Source organism: Schistocerca piceifrons, chromosome 5 (genome assembly GCF_021461385.2).
Source record: "Schistocerca piceifrons isolate TAMUIC-IGC-003096 chromosome 5, iqSchPice1.1, whole genome shotgun sequence".
NCBI lineage: Eukaryota > Metazoa > Arthropoda > Insecta > Orthoptera > Acrididae > Schistocerca > Schistocerca piceifrons.
Genome location: NC_060142.1, coordinates 431,086,127 through 431,103,293, shown reverse-complemented (window position 1 = coordinate 431,103,293; position 17,167 = coordinate 431,086,127). Strand labels below are relative to the sequence as shown.

General features: G+C 43.5%; 1 protein-coding gene across 1 annotated transcript in view; it reads right to left on the bottom strand.

The window, feature by feature from the left end:
- Window positions 1-10,049, bottom strand: part of LOC124799060 — a 161,480-nt gene extending 151,431 nt beyond the window's left edge. The window contains exon 1 of the mRNA XM_047262598.1: window positions 10,005-10,049. Coding sequence (XP_047118554.1) covers window positions 10,005-10,049 — 45 coding nt within the window. The remainder of the gene's footprint in view (window positions 1-10,004) is intronic.
- Between the last annotated feature and the right edge of the window lie 7,118 nt (window positions 10,050-17,167).

Here is a 17,167-nt window from a genome sequence, read left to right as displayed (position 1 = left end):
GGAGTTTTGCTGTTTGGGGAGCAAAATAACTCATGATGGTCGAAGTAGAGAGGATATAAAATGTAGACTGGCAATGGTAAGGAAAGCGTTTCTGAAGAAGAGAAATTTGTTAACATCGAGTATAGATTTAAGTGTCAGGAAGTCGTTTCTGAAAGTATTTGTATGGAGTGTAGCCATGTATGGAAGTGAAACATGGACGATAAATAGTTTAGACAAGAAGAGAATAGAAGCTTTTCAAATGTGGTGCTACAGAAGAATGCTGAAGATTAGATGGGTAGATCACACAACTAATGAGGAGGTATTGAATAGGATTGGGGAGAAGATAAGTTTGTGCCACAACTTGACTAGAAGAAGGAATCGGTTGGTAGGACATGTTTTGAAGCATCAAGGGATTACCAATTTAGTATTTGAGGGCGGCGTGGAGGGTAAAAATCGTAGAGGGAGACCAAGAGATGAATACACTAAGCAGATTCAGAAGAATGTAGGTTGCAGTAGGTACTGGGAGATGAAGAAGCTTGCACAGGATAGAGTAGCATGGAGAGCTGCATCAAACCAGTGTTAGGACTGAAGACCACAACAACAACAACATTTGCTACTTCCCAGTAGTAATCAAGCCGTGATTTAATAACTATGCTTGACTGCTTAGAAACTGGCCAGGGTGAACGGAACTGTTACGAGCCTTCAGCAAAAATCACCACTTTCTAAGAGTAACTCACTTAGACGGTGCAAAGTGTCGTAGCCACTGATGTACTAGTCGCCCATTGTGCAGTATCGGGCTTCAAATCTCCGTCCAGGCAAAAAGCGCTGGGTTTTGCTCGATTTCCGTAAACCTCTCAAGTTAAATACCGAGATGATTTCTGTGGCAAGACACAGCTGCCTCCATACAAATCGTAACTGTCCCTATAAGGACAATTATACTAAATCGTCATATCAATCCATCAGAACTTCACTAAAGCCTCTACTACAGATCACAGTTATCATAAATGAATATCAACACAAATACATTCTTTTGGTTACACTGAAGCGCCAAAGAAACTGGTATAGTCATGCATATTCAAATACAGGCAAAATACGGCGCTGCCGTTGACAACGCCTATATAAGACAACAAGTGTCTGGCGCAATTGTTAAATCGGTTACTACTGCTATAATGGCAGGTTATCAAGATTTAAGTGAGTTTGAACGCGGTGTTATAGGCTGCGCACCAGCGACGGGACACTGCATCACAGTTGCGAAGTGGGGATTTTCCCATACGACCATTTCACGAGTGTACCGTGAGTATCAGGAAACCGGTAAAACATCAAGTCTCCGCAATCGCTGCGGCCGGAGAAAGATCCTGCAAGAATGGGACCAACGACGACTAAACAGAATCGTTGAAAGTGACAGAAGTGCAGCCCTTCCGCAAATTGCTGCAGATTTCAGTGGTGGGCCATCAAGTGTCAGCGTGCAAACCATTCAACGAAACGTTATCGATATGGCCTTTCGAAGCCGAAGTCCCAATTATGTGAACTTGATGACTGCACGACACAAAGTTTAACGCCTCGCCTGGACCCATCAACACCGACATTGGACTGTTGATGATTGGAAACACGTTGCCTGGTCGGACGAGTCACGTTTCTAATTTTATCGAGCGGATAAGCGTGTACGGCTATAGAGACAACCCCATGAATCCATGGATCTGCATTTAAGCAAGGGATGGTTCAAGCTGATGGAGGCTCTGTAATGGTATGGGAAGTGTGCTGTTGGAGTTATATGGGACCTCTGATTCGTCTAGATATGACTCTGACAGGTGACACCTACGTAAGCATCCTGTCTGATTACCTGCATCCATTCATGTCCATTGTGCATTCCGATGGACTTAGCAATTCAGTGAGGACAATGCGGCACACCACACGTCCAGAAATGCTATAGAGTTGCACCAGGGACACTCTTCTGAGTTTAAACACGTCCGCTGGCCACCAAACTCCCCAGACATGAACGTTATTGAGCATATCTGGGCAGCCTTGCAACGTGCTGTTCAAAAGAGATCTCCATCCCCTCGTAGTACTACGTATTTATGGACAGCCCTGCGGGATTCATGGTGTCAAATCCCTCCAGAACTACTTCAGACATTACTCGAGTCCACGCCACGTCGTGTTGCGGTACTTCTGCGAGCTCTCGGGGGTCCTACTAGATATTAGGCAAGTGTATCGGTTTCTTTGGCTCTTTAGTGTGTTTACCAACACTATGGCCAGCATCCGAGCACCTTACAATGCATGCATTGCCGTCCGTGGTCATCACACACAGAAGAATCATGTCTGGCCTTTTGAAACGCCCAGGGGACAATCCTAAATAGCGTTGATTTCAGTGTAATTATTATCTTTGAATAAAAGACTCATTTCTGATCATGTCAAAGTGTATTTCGTTCAGTCACCTTCTTTACAATACTGTAGGACTTCTTTGTATGTACGGGCCAAGTTTCATAGAGCTATGCTACTTGACAGTGACACATCATACGTCCTTAAGTTTTGCGACCAGTGCGGTTTACAACTCGGCAATAGGTCAACGTAGAAGCTCTTTGTATGAGGTAATACTCGACATAGACTAAGCAGCAGTTGTTGATCGAAAATTAAGTTACAGAAACGGTCAGCAAACAGTATAAAATATTGCAGTAACTATGTCATACTATAACAAAAGTGCAATTTACTGTCCAGTCCACAACCTGATCAGCGAGAAGAAGTTAATGTTCTATAATAATGTGAGAAGAAAGTCGCAGAGGAGAAATCAATAAGGCCTCCACTTGAAAGCATTAATTGGAATGCTGGGAATCTTAAAAGTGGGCGATCTAGCCATATTTAAAACAGAAACCTTGTCAAAAGCGGGTTTCCTTCGGATTGTCTAAATTGTTATACTCAAGGTTAAAATACCGAGGGTTTCCTTCGGATTGTCTAAATTTTTATACTCAAGGTTAAATACCGAGAGTACCAATTAAGCCCGCCATCACAAGGACGTTTCATTTGACTTGTATAGTCGGCCTTCACATTTTCGTTTCAACTGCGGTGGCAATCGGAAGCTCGCCATTTTCATGCAGCACTTGTTACATGCTCATAATTACTACGCTTACGCAATCAGCTAACGATCTCTGTTATTTAGATTACGAATTAAATAACCGTAACATTGTGCTGGATTGGCCATTTCCTTATTCATCTGACAAGTACTAAGAGTATCGGCTGTTATGTGAATCATTTTCCTTAATCATGTGAAAACAGCATACCTATGACGAGGCTTTTGACTAACACGGTGAGCTGCCTAGTTCTGCCAAGACTATAGCCATCAATCTGTTAACGACGACAAAGAAAAATCTCTGTTGATCCATCATGGACAGGGGACATCAGTTGGTTAAGTAACTGTCAAATCAATTAAATTCGCCAACAGTCGTTATTTTATTTTCTTTTACCAACAACAGTAGTCAGTTGCTATCAAGTATTCGAGTGCAGCACTTGTGAAACGGTTTGAATTTACGACATCCAGGGATATATGGCACTGTATGACAATATTGTTTATTTTGAGAGATGCATATGGGGCCTGAAGATGGCATAGTAGAATGCCGAAACTGGTAGTCAAAATAAAATAACATCTCAGTTACACGGCTGTCGGTGAATTCCATTGATATTGACAGAACGAAAAATGGTTTATGGCTCCCGCAGGCCAATGTTACCACCACAACTATTATCATGCGTTGCAAAAGTTACGTTTAACGATTCTACAAGGACTCTTACTAACACCACAGTGTCGCCTTAGTCTAAGTGAAAGGAATTTTCGTACGACATCTGTCACAGTTTGTGATAATTTTACTTGTAGAAAAGTATCCGCTACCAGTCACAAAAAGAGGTTGTTTATTAGCCACACGACCGGTTTCGGGCTTGCGCCAATCTTCAGGTGTTTATACATTCATTTACATGTTTGTACTGTTGGATATCACTATATAAATACAAAAAAATTATTTGTTGGTGACTACACAAATACAAGTGGGACAATTGTAAGCGGTAAGGCAGCATTTGAGGAAACTATATCTGTACTTACAAAAAGATGATGCACCATTATTACAGTTATGCTTTGATGATAGTTTTGCTACTTAGTTACACACTTATGGTCAATTTCACGTCCATATATCAGGTATAGCTCCATATTACACTATTATGATGTGCACTCGTGAAATACACTATGTTTACATACAAATATGTGGGCTGTGGTCAAAGAACTTAGATGTAGGAGATATAAAGATGTTACACAGAAACTCGTAGGTTCTGGTCAAAGAACTTAGCCACGGGAAGTGCAAAGGTGTTGCATATCTAGAAATTTAAAATGCTATTATAGACTGCGACGTTTCTTGACACACATTATGAAATTTTTTGGTTCACATTTTTGACGGAAAACTTAGATCAAGGAAGTACAATGTTGTTATATATATGAAATTACTCAAAGCTATTACAAATTAAAAAATTAAAAAATGACAGCTACAGTGTTCACTGTAGAACAGCAAGTAGATAAAGGCATCAATTTTCTTGACCTTACAATATCTAATGTAAACAACAAACATGCCTTCCAGATTTACAGAAAACCTACCACTAGTGACGTTGTCATTAACAACTCCTTATGTCATCCAGCACAACACAAAATGGCATTCTTCAGATCCACTCTTAATCGTATACATAAAATCCCACTCAGCGTCCATGATGAACAAAGAGAAATTAACATTATCAAAGAAATTGCATGGAGAAATGGATACAACCCAGATGTAATTGATAAACTTAACGACAAAATCAAAAAGAAACAATCCACACCTACTAAATCAGATTCACAAGAAGGAAAAAAACACATTCGCCTGCATGCAATTTATAGGTAAAATTTCATACCAAATTGCCAACTTCTTCCGGAAAACTGGTATTCAAATTTCTTTCAGCACTAACAACAAGCTACAGCAGCACATCATTCACAACAGTAAGACAAACAACCAATGCCACCACAAATCAGGTATTTACAAACCATTACGTAACAATTGTCCACAGTTCTACTTAGGCCAAACTGGAAGGAGTTTCACTATAAGATACCGTGAGCATACGGATGCCTTCTGGCTAAATAATTTTGATAAATCCACCTTTGCAATGCACCTAAAAGACTATGGTCACTCAGCCACAGCCTTTACAGAAAACCTACAAATACTACACCTGGGAACAAAGGAAAGAAAATGAATCTGCTTGAAGAAATAGAAATTTATATCCACAGCTCTAACTCACCAGGCATTGTTCTGAACGAACAAGTGGAACTTGCAAATAAATCCTATCTTCACATATTTCATGAAATATTCAAAAACAGGAAATAATTATCCTCTGATATAATAGCAAAGTAATATTCTATGGAAATTCGATGTAGCAGTCATACAACAGTCCAAGGGTCATTATCATAATTTGTAATAGTCATATTGTAAACACAAGCTGTAACTGGCATTCTAAAATGTGTAATAGCTTTCAAAAATTTCATATATGTAACATTATTGTACCTCTGAGATCTAATTTCTCTGACAACACTGTGGCTCAAAAACAGTTCTAGCTGTCATTTTTTAATTTTTTAATTTTCAATAGCTTTGTACTTCCTAGATCTAAGTTTTCCGTCAAAAATGTGAACCAAAAAATTTCATAATGTGTGTCAAGAAACGTCGCAGTCTATAATAGCATTTTAAATTTCTAAATATGCAACACCTTTGCACTTCCTGTGGCTAAGTTCTTTGACCAGAATCTACGAGTTTCTGTGTGAGCAACATCTTTACATCTGCTACATCTAAGTTCTTTGACCACAGTCCACATGTTTGTGTGTAAACATAGTGTATTTCACGAGTGCACATCATAATAGTGTAATATGGAGCTATACCTGATATATGGACGTGAAATTGACCATAAGTGTGTAACTAAGTGGCAAAACTATCATCACAGCATAACTGTAATAATGGTGCTTCATCTTTTTGTAAGTACAGATATATTTTCGTCAAATGCTGCCTTACCACTTACAATTGTCCCACTTGTATTTGTGTAGTCAACAGCAAATAATTTTTTTTGTATTTATACAGCGATATACAATAGTAAAATCATGTAAATGAATGTATAAACACCTGAAGATGAGCGCAAGCCCGAAACCGGTCGTGTGACGAATAAACAACCTCTTTTTGTGACTGGTAGTGGATTTTTTCTACAATCCCATAGGAACAGTCACGGATTTCGACAGCATCCACTATGGATAAAATGCAGATAATTTTAGTACCTATTCGCCTTATTCACAATAGATGGCCGGTTTCAGTTATATATCACATACGGTAGTAGCTGTAAGTACGTTAGGTTTCTTAGCAAAAGACTGGGAAGGAATCCTGCGTTCTGATAGATAGGTACAAAAAAAAAATACTTATACAAAGTGTTAGTACCGCAGCTATTATACTATGCTCGAGTTAACTTCAGCTCTGACTCGTTGTGCCTCTCTGGAAAGCTAGCAGTTTATTATTTACACCATACGAGCAAATTAATCTTTTAATTACGTATCAACTATGGTTTATATAATAAATATTGCAATAGCAGCTTAATTTTAGGTAAAGCGGTAATGGGAAATAATAACCCGAATACGCGTTCATACGAGCATTCCAAAATGCAGAATAGTCCGTGTCACCAACTGTACTTGAAGTGACGCTGGTGGCTTTGTAAGCTTGAAAAGTGATTAATGTATTGTTTTCTTAGCTTCTTGCAATAAGAATAGCGTTTCTCATGCGGAAGTAAAAAGACGAGGTAAGAGACGCACAAATACGGATTATTTTAAACCGTTCAGAAGAACCATAAAAATCAGTATGTGATTCAATATCACAAATTTACTCTGAAATTTGTAAACGTGAAGTGAGTCTACTACTCTGCCGATTTGATATAAAGTGTGAGCTATTCTAGTGATTTTATCTGGTCGGAGTATCTTATATGAAAGTTTGTCTTCAGTCTACCAGAACGGTTAAAAACATTGTACATACATCAAATAACATTCCAGTCAAACGAGGCATATGTATGTTACATAGCCAAGAGGGACTTCTGAAATTATGATTGTCTTATTTAATATATTAATTCCTATGACTGAAAACGAAAATTTATAAGTGAAGGATACGTAACGGCTTCGAACAATGGGACAGTATGTAGGAGGGCGAGCTGAAAAGAAATGCCTCCGAATTTTTTATTCCCCTCTCAGGATCGGTTGAGGTATTACATATGTATATTACTCAGCAGAACAGTTTCCTACACATGGAGCACCCTTTCCTGCAGACCAAATACGAGTACTGCGACATCTACAACAATCCGACGTGTCGGGTTCACTGTCATCAATCATCTTCCATACAGTCCCGAATCGCGCCAACCGATTTTCATCTGTTCCGAAACGTAAAGAACACCATCGAGGACGTGACTTTGACGGTGATGATACGGTGCAAGCAGAAGTGTGGCTCGGTCAACAATGTCAGACATTCTACACTGACTGTATCAACAAACTTGTTTCTCGTTGGGAGGAATATGTTCGCCATCAGAGTGACTACGTTGAGAAATAATTATGTAGACATGGTGAGTAAAGATGTAGAATGATGAAGTTACCTTTAGTTCAGAAGTCTTAAGAGATTTCACATAGAAAATTCGGAGGCATTACTTTTCAGTACACCCTCGTATTTAAACTTCTGAGAGCCATAGTACAATGGATGGATCACAAAAAACTGAAATTTTAGTGTGCAAAATTTGTTTCCTCCTACTGAGGCTCAAGTGTCGACTAGGACTTCTATCTCCTAGAATGTAGAATGTGAATAAAAGGTTGCAGACTCTGTACAAAATATAAGTTCGTAGGCTTCGATGGACATCGTCAATTTGAATAAAATAGTTTTGGGTATTTATTTGTTTTATTGTTTCATGAATACGTGGCCTAGTACCCAAAATGGTGCTATTAAACTTGACACTGTCCATGGGAGACTACGAAGCGACCGGCACGGACAGGAAGTTTATGCTCAAGTTTGAACAGATGAGGAAGAGAAAGGAGTAACAACTGAACGATCTCGCTTTGCTTCATACATTCTGGGGACCATGACATTGCATCCAAGTTTCTTTGACTGCAACCACATTTCGGGATTAGAAAAGCAAGTAATGCGTTCGAACGTGCAAGCCTTTCACTACTGAGGGAAAGAATCCATTCAATATTTAATTCTAATAGGTCGGTACTCGGAAAAAATCTGTGGCTAGCATTCTCGTTATCGATAACTGACTGTCACAACGTCGACAAAATAAGGTACATGCAAACCTGCACGACGAGTGAAGCAGAAAAGAGCTTCCACCAGAGGAAATTTATGGAGCTCTCAAAGGTGAAAATAGCCGGCCGCGGTGGACAAGTGATTCTAGGCGCTTCAGTCTGGAACCACGCGACCGCTACGGTCGAAGGTTCGAATCCTGCCTCGGACATGGATGTGTGTGATGTCCTTAGGTTAGTTAGGTTTAAGTAGTTCTAAGTTCTAGGAGACTGATGACCTCCGATGTTAAGCCCCATAGTGCTAAAAAAAAAGAAAAGAAAAAAAAGAAAAAAAAACGAAAATAAGTAATCAGCTAACACTGAATGCATCACCTAATGGTGAATTTCAACGTGTGCAATCAGCAAGGCAACTAAAGATGTGCTGTCCATGGGTTTCAATATTTCCACAACGGTAAAAACTTTCTAATGCCATGATCACACAAACATTTATTTATTTATAAACGACCGGTTTCGACAGACTTTGCTGTTATCTTCAAGTCTTCAAAAATTTATGTTGCAAAATGTGTTAATTTTGAGTAGGACCTCACGCCTTGTTACCATGCAGATAAAAAGTAGCACTAATATAAAGGTTTGTGATAAACAAAACATCTAAAATTAATAGGCAGCTCGCGCACATGGCCATGTCCATGCAAGCAGCGCTACAGCGCTCCCAGATCATTGTTACGTCATTGTGCACTGTGTTTTTATGACATGGTCGTGTACACAAAATGAGTCTTGATTTTAAATGTTTTGTTTGTAACAAACCCTCACATTATGTGCTACTTTTTATCTATATGGCAACGTGACGTCAGCCCCAACTCAAAATGAACACATCTTATAATATTAATTTTTGAGGACAAGAAGATAGTAGCAAAGTTTGATGAAACCAGCTGTTTGTAAATAAAGAAATATTTATGCGAGCTTGGCATTAGAAAGTTTTTACGAAGTAAAACAGGTCGTTGCTACTAATTTTTCAGCACGAGGAAATTTAATCAAGTTCTGTAACGGCCCGGAGCTCACCAGAAGAGGGCATTATACAGTCCGTCGATGTGTCGCTCCGAAAACTATCGAAAATGGAAGCAGATGACATCCGGCAAGAAACAGAGCCCAGCAGCATGCAAAGACTCCAAAGCCGGATATTTCACTTGAAGAAAGATTCCCTTAGTGAACTTCAGAACAACTGAGATGTTATAACTTCACAGGCAGGTAATAGGAAAGCCACAGTATTAATGGAGACTATCGTATGCATCCAAAATGAGCGAATTTCTTAACGGTCCCATAGACAAAGACTTAAAAGTGACCCCACAGTGAAGATTGTTAGACAGACGCAAACTCTAATAAAGAATTGTAGGTTCAATATTGATGCAGTTGAGGGGCTCATATCCGAAGTTCCAGTGCCGCCAAGAATATATAGGATACCAAAGATACACAAGGATGGATGCCTTCTAAGATTGATCATCAATGGAATCAACTCTCCCATATATGTATGACATGGCGAAACATCTGGCTCACAAATTACTCCGCTTGTTGACCACACGGAGTCTTAGGTAAACCATTCCACATATTTCACCCAGCTCTTAGTGGATTACTAAATATTAGCTGCTTATGTAATGGCCAGATTACACAAAATCTCTGTTTACTAACGTGCCCATATCTGAAACCATTAACATCCCACAGGATTAAGTACCTCCAGATATCTATGACTAGGTGCAATTGTGCTTGTCTTCAACATATTTTAGTCAGCAGGGCAACACGCAGTCTGCCTTTGGCAGTGACACAGTGCTGACCGTGTTGCCTGCCGGCCGCGCTGTGGTGCGCGCGCCTGTTTGTTTACGCCGGAGCAGCTTCGCGTGTGCGGTGTTATGAGACTAGAACGAGATGGCACACTCGTACAGAAAAACGACTTTGAAGTTCAGTTTTGCGAACGACTATACACGACAAAAGGCACACGAGATTGAACGTTTCTTAAGAGAAGAGGTAAAAATCGATCCACAGGAAATCGTGGGAATCAATTTATCGATCGTTTCAAGTGTCGTCTAGGTCAAGCTTGTTGACGAGGCTGCTTGCAAAAGACTTCTACCGCGATCACCGAACGGGTATCGTTTCTGTCATGCCGACGGGAATGTTGGTGTGGTTACAGTCGATCACGCGGGAATGGGGATCCGCACTATACGAGTCTTTGAACTTCCGTTTGAAGTCCCGTCTGAACTTGTTATCGAAGCCTTTCGACCATACGGTACAGTTCTATCGCGTGTGGCCGAAAAATGGACGAGTTTTACCACGTACCCCGTTTTAAATGTGGTGAGACAAATACGGATAGAACTGCGAAAGCACGTCCCCTCTTATTTGTACATAGGAGGTTGTCGAGCGATTATAATCTATGATGGTCAACCTAGCACTTGCTCGGGGTGCGGGAAAGAAGGTCACGTCCGCTCGGAATGCCTCCAGCGACGTTTAGTGCAAACTCCACGGGATGACGTTCCGGCGCCACAAGAGATGACTGTCTTACCGTTGACCTTTGGGGAAGCCCTGAGAGGCGACGTGAGGCAGATTTCCGATGGGCACCAGCAGCTGCCCCCAATAGAGAACACGGACACCAACGGACTGGAAATCCGACCACCGGTTCCACCACAACAGACACAGGACACCACACAAGAGATGCAGCTGACGGCCGCTCCAGGCTCATCCTTGGTGGCTGCCAGTGCTTCCACCGAGAGCGTGATAGGCCAGGCCCAAGACGGAGGATACGCAACCCAAACAGCCGAAGCGGAAGCAAGGCAACGGAAACAGCGTTCGCCGAAGAGAAGAAAGAAGCGTCGACTGACTTTTGCTGACGATACCCATAGTCCCGAAGGGACAGTGGACGACGACAGTATCGACCTGAGACCAGAGGATTCAACAGAGACCGAGATGACGATGAAGGAATTGCACAGCGGCGATAACTTGAACTCTCCTTCTGGCGACCGGAAGGCAGAAGTGGAGATGACAAGTGTCCAACATCAGAGCGGTGACAACGTTGCCTCCCATCCTTCGACCAGTTCCGGAAATATGCTGGGGGACTGGGCACAAGAAATGGACCAACAGGAACGGAATGAAAATACGAACGCGACGATTGAGGATAGTGCTGGCCAGAGGCCGGGAGGGGTCGGGAAATGTTGAACAACTTGGTGTGGTGAGGAGCGCCGGGGGTGCAGATAGACGTTTAATGACACCGCCCTACAACTGATGAACACACGCCAGGCGTACCGCATTGCAACGATAAACATTGATGGCATTCGGACACCGCTTAAAATTCAAATGCTGAAAGATATGTTACGCGCTGCGGACGTGGATATTGTACTCCTACAAGAAGTGCGTTTCACATCGCCGCCAGAGTTCTACGGCTACGAGGCACTTTATTCAGTGCACGATGAAAGTGGATGCGGTGTGGCGATTCTCACCAGAGAAGGAATAGGACTGGAGGACGTCATGTCTCTCCCTTCGAACATGGCATAGCGATCACTGTCGACGGCGTTCGTTTCATCAATTTATACGCGCCATCTGGCTCCACAAAACCAAGAGAAAGGGCGACCTTTTACACCGAAGAGATAGCACCGTTGTTCGCTGGACGCTATGATAACTATATAGTGGGCGGCGAATTTAATTGTGTCGTCGACAAAAAGGACCAAGTACCTCATTATGTGCCATGCATGGAACTGCGTGCGTTGATTACCGAAATGGCGCTTCTGGATACCTGGGAACTGCAGCATGGCGACAGACCGGGTTATACGTTTGTAACGGGACACTCGGCGAGTAGACTTGATAGAGTGTATGTGACACGAGCTCTACGGACGGCGATACTGGATGCCGAAATCTGGCCAGCGGCTTTTACGGATCATATGGCGTACGTCTGTACGATTTCACTAACGCGTCAGAAGATATGGCGGAGTAGGGGTCACTGGAAATTGAATTGTGCACTTTTACGTGACACTGCGTGTCGCCGGTCGATAGAGGCGGTCTGGGAGATCTGCGTTCGCCGCAAATGAGCATGCACCTCGGTTCTCCAGTGGTGGATCAAATGCGCAAAACCAACGTTACGGAGAACGTTGATACGGTACGGGCAGGACAAATCGCAGTGGAACCGCACGACGGCTGATTTTTATTTTACAGCCCTGAGGGAGCTGATGACCCAACAACCATCGCCAGAAAGGCACACGGCCATGCGCAGGATAAAAGCCAAGTTATTACAGCTGACGAGACTAAGAATGGAAGGTATAATGGTCCGAGCGAGATTGGCGGACACAGTTGCTGCCGAAACCCCCACCATGCACCACGTAGTACGTGAACGCCAACGACGACGAAGGACATTGATCAGGGAACTAATCTCTGAAACTGGCCAGCAAGTTGTGAACCAGCGTGATATTGCGCATGTGTTTACTGACTATTTCCGCCAGTTATATGGACCTGTACAAGTGAACCACGAGACACTACATGATGTCATCTCGGAAATGCCAGATAGAGGACCACCACTGGATGCAGAGACTTTCATCACAGCGATAACAGAGGACGAGCTGACAGATGGAATTGCCAAAGGGGCTCCAAACAAGTCCCTAGGGCAGGACGGCTTCCCAATTGAATTTTACCGCGCATTTGCGTACCTCATGGGACGGACCTGGATTCAGATGTACAACGAACTCCTGTTACCGCACACTGAGATACCTGCCGAATTCACGGAGGGTATCATCATTCCAATACCCAAATCACGCGGTGGCAGAAGGCCAGGAGATTATAGACCACTCACTCTCTTCAACAGCGACTATAAGATTTTCGCGCGCATCTTTGGGGCTCGCCTGCGGTCTTCAATTTCTGATAGACTCCTCATAGATCAAACTTGCCTCGGCGGTAAGAGTAACGTACATACGGCGCTCGGTGACTACCGAGATATCATCGCATTAGCAGCGGCATGTCGAGTGCGTGGGGCAATCGTCGCTATTGACTTCGATCATGCATTCGACAGAGTGGATCATACCTTTTGACATGCGGTGATGGGCAGATTGGGAATCCCACAGGCCTTCATTCTAGTGATCATGTGACTGTTACACGGCGTGCGATCAAAGGTCTCGGTTAATGGGCGGGGCACTGACTACATTGTTATTTCAAGGTCAGTTCGTCAAGGTTGCCCCCTTTCGATATTTTTGTATGCAATGGCTTTGGAACCCTGTCTATATGGTCTCCGAAGACGGTTGGAAGGAGTGCCGTTGCCACAACTGACCTTTCATTGCCGCGCTTATGCTGACGATGTGATGCTGGTGGCAAGGACAGGCGACGAAGTACGTACGGCGTTGGCATGGATACAGCGATACGGGATGGCGGCAGCAAGCGTGCTTAATCTACAGAAATCACGCTGCATGAATGTCGGTCTAGGATTACAACCGGGGGAGGAAGGGCCGCTCATGTTAGTTAAGACCATAAAATGTCTAGGTGTTACGTTCCACACGGATGTGCAGCGGACAGCAGCGGATAACTACCGACGCATATTGAAGCTGATGCGGACAATGGTGCTGTTACAGAAATTAAGAGCGTTGGATATGATTCAGAGGGTGACCTATGTTAACGTATACCTAGCACCGAGACTCACTCACGTAGCGCATGTTCTGCCTTTAACGCGCACAATGGCATCACGTATATGAAAAGGCACGGGCGTTATACGTCAGTACGATTTTCCGACACTGGCGCGGTCAATTCCGCAATATCTCGGGTGCGTTGGCCGATGTACTAGCGCCCACTTCAATGCTGCCCCCAGTCAATGTGGGCCATATTTCACCGAAGCTGTCACATTTCAAGTCTTTTTTTTGGAGCTTAGCTATGTCAGAGATTCCTTCCCAACAACACGACTACCGACGACGCGAGATGTATACCAACTCTTACTGCGCCGGTGCCCAAGGAATACCCTGGAAAAGAAGTACCCAGACAAGAACTGGCGACAGATACGGCGCTTTATACGGAACGTTTACCTCCCAACGTCGGTACGTTCAACATGGTATGTGGTGGTAAATAGGAAGTTCGCAACGAATCAACGGCGACACGCGATTCATTTCGCAGACACTCCACTATGTTTAGGCTGCGCAACAGTGGACACTGATGAACATCGTTTAGCATGTAGTGGGACGGCTCCAGTGTGGCACTTGGCACAACAGATATTGGCGTTCCTTTTAAGCTCCGCCCCTCACACAATTTCATCAGACACGCTTTTTTTCCCCCAAGAATCTTATTTTCCGGTCCCAAAAACCAATGCATTGACATGGGTACGGGGAATGGTGGTGGGCTACGTGTTTAACGAATGAGAAAAGGACAAAATTGATTTTTGGCATTTTCTCCTGGATGGACACACGAAGCTGCAACAGCATAAGAAATATGGGCAAGACTTCGCTAATTACTTGCGACTTACATTTACCGACCCGCCGGCCAGATGGGGTGTGACGGGTGAGAGATGAGATAGACGAAGAAGCCGAGATAGACATCGATCACACTTACGGACCATTAGTTAATTTCGAGAAGACGACCCAGTCTTACACCAACGTCTGGAGAACGAGTCGATAGATGGCTCTCTTGCTCTATCCAACGTCGGGTCGTGAGCAGGTGTCGCCCCCGACACGAATTTCATTTCATTGCTACAGGAGCATGTTTCTTTTGTATTTGTACTATCCGCAATGTCTTCATGTCTTTCATTTGGGCATTTTCAGTTTGATTCATTTCCTTAATTAATTAATTTTCTAATTAGCCACTATTTGTCAACATAATATGGACATTGTAGATACAATTTATGCGGTAGTACAACAAAATGTATGTCAGCAAAGGTGGTAAGCCTGACATTGGGGAAAAAAAGGCGCTGGTTTTAGGTTAAAAAAAAACAATGTTGGCTGAGGTATGTGGACGGCACGTTTGTCATGTGGCCGCATGGGAAAGCAGAACTACGCAGATTTCATCCGCACCTCAACAGCTTACTTAAGGACATACAGTTCATGCTAGAAATAGAAAACAATGGAGCGATTCGTTTTCTGGATGTAGAAGTCCGCAGAAATTCTAGTAGCAAAGTAGAAGACAAATTCTACAGCATGTACACCACATTTTGAATCAAACTACCGTCCAGCACAAAGGACTACTGTACCACGTATGCTGACATCTCGAGCACACCGAAGTAGGCCGGCTGGGGTGGCCGAGCGGTTCTAGGCTCTACAGTCTGGAACCGCGCGACCGCAACGGTCGCAGGTTCGAATCCTGCCTCGGGCATGGATGTGTGTGATGTCCTTAGGTTAGTTAGGTTTAAGTAGTTCTAAGTTGTAGGGGACTGATGACCTCAGAAGTAAAGTCCCATAGTGCTCAGAGCCATTTTGAACCACACCGAAGTAGCGACGCTGACAACCTCCAACATGAACCGAACGAGCTCCGGACAACATACCATATGAATAGTACTAGCAACAAGAACATAAACAAGCTATATGTTACAGTGATGATAAAACAGGCAAAGGAAGAGAAAAATCTCTTCCTATTCCCGTTTGCCTTATGTGAGAGGCATTAACGACCGTGTAGGTAAGGTGCTACAAGTTAACATCGGTCTTGTTGCCAACGATCCTACCACATCGGGCTGCGTGTGCTCATCTTCCAGCAATCCCACATACCCCAGCTCAACAGTGTAAACAAGCAACCACAAGAGAACTGCCATGCCATATCAACATCTCTGTGCAGGGAACTTCTCCCTCCTCCCCTCCCCCACCCGCCTTCTCGGCGGCGTCAGGGATTTACACCTGCCTTCAGTTGACTGGGTGTTTGTGTTGTCCTCATCATTTCATCATCATTCCATACAGTGGCGAGATTGGACTGAGCAAGGGTTGGGAATTTGTAGGGGCGCTGATAACCGCGCAGTTGAGCGCGCCCCCAAACCAAACATCATCATCATCATCATCATCATCATCATCCCCCCCCCCCCACCTCCCTCATGCGTTCGAAGAGCCGACTCGCTGTTGCCTAACAATCACATACTGGAGTAGCAGAGGCAACAGACTACCGTACAGACACCTCTCCAAAGCAATTTCGAAATTGGCTCTTGGCATCCGAGAATGTGATGTCGGTTAGCCACCTCACAACCGAAATAGACAGTATGTAGGGGGAGACCTTAATTAGAATCCAGCACTAAAACTACTAACTGACTGCACCTGGGGATAACACACTGCCACTATTCTCCACATACAAAACCGTGATCTAGTCTATCCTCCCCTATGCTAATGTTGCATTGATATATGCTCCACCAAAGTTCTACAAATCCCTCAAAATCCTTGATGTCGTGCGTTCTAAGTCACATTATGCGCTCGTTTTCCTTCCCCTCTTTAAGTCCTCTACTATTTGATCAAATTCCTACCCTTTTCTCGCCCACGTCAGACACCTCTGCACATCCTACACTACCTGCAACGTAGTTTGCAATAATCCTAATCTTTCCTTTCTAATCAGCCGTCAGGTATACTGCTGCACCTTTACAAAAACATCCCGCCATCCCTATACCTCCATCTTCTATCCCAATGCTAGTTCAACCGACTCCCTCACCCAGACCACGAGATCCGCGCCGAAACTGATCTGTCCTACCAACTATTACTCTTACCCAACTATTACACTAGCCGTCAGGGCTACCCTCTCCTCTTCCCTCTCCATCGCTCCTCATCTCTTTCCTCTTGATTCCACTACTCTACCCACACATCAAACCACCCCTTATCTCCTGTCTTCCTACTTTGCACACCAGCACCCATCTACCTTCATATTCATAGTTTCGTGCCAAACAGGTCTCTTTTGTTTTCCTATCCATACCTTATCATGCCTATA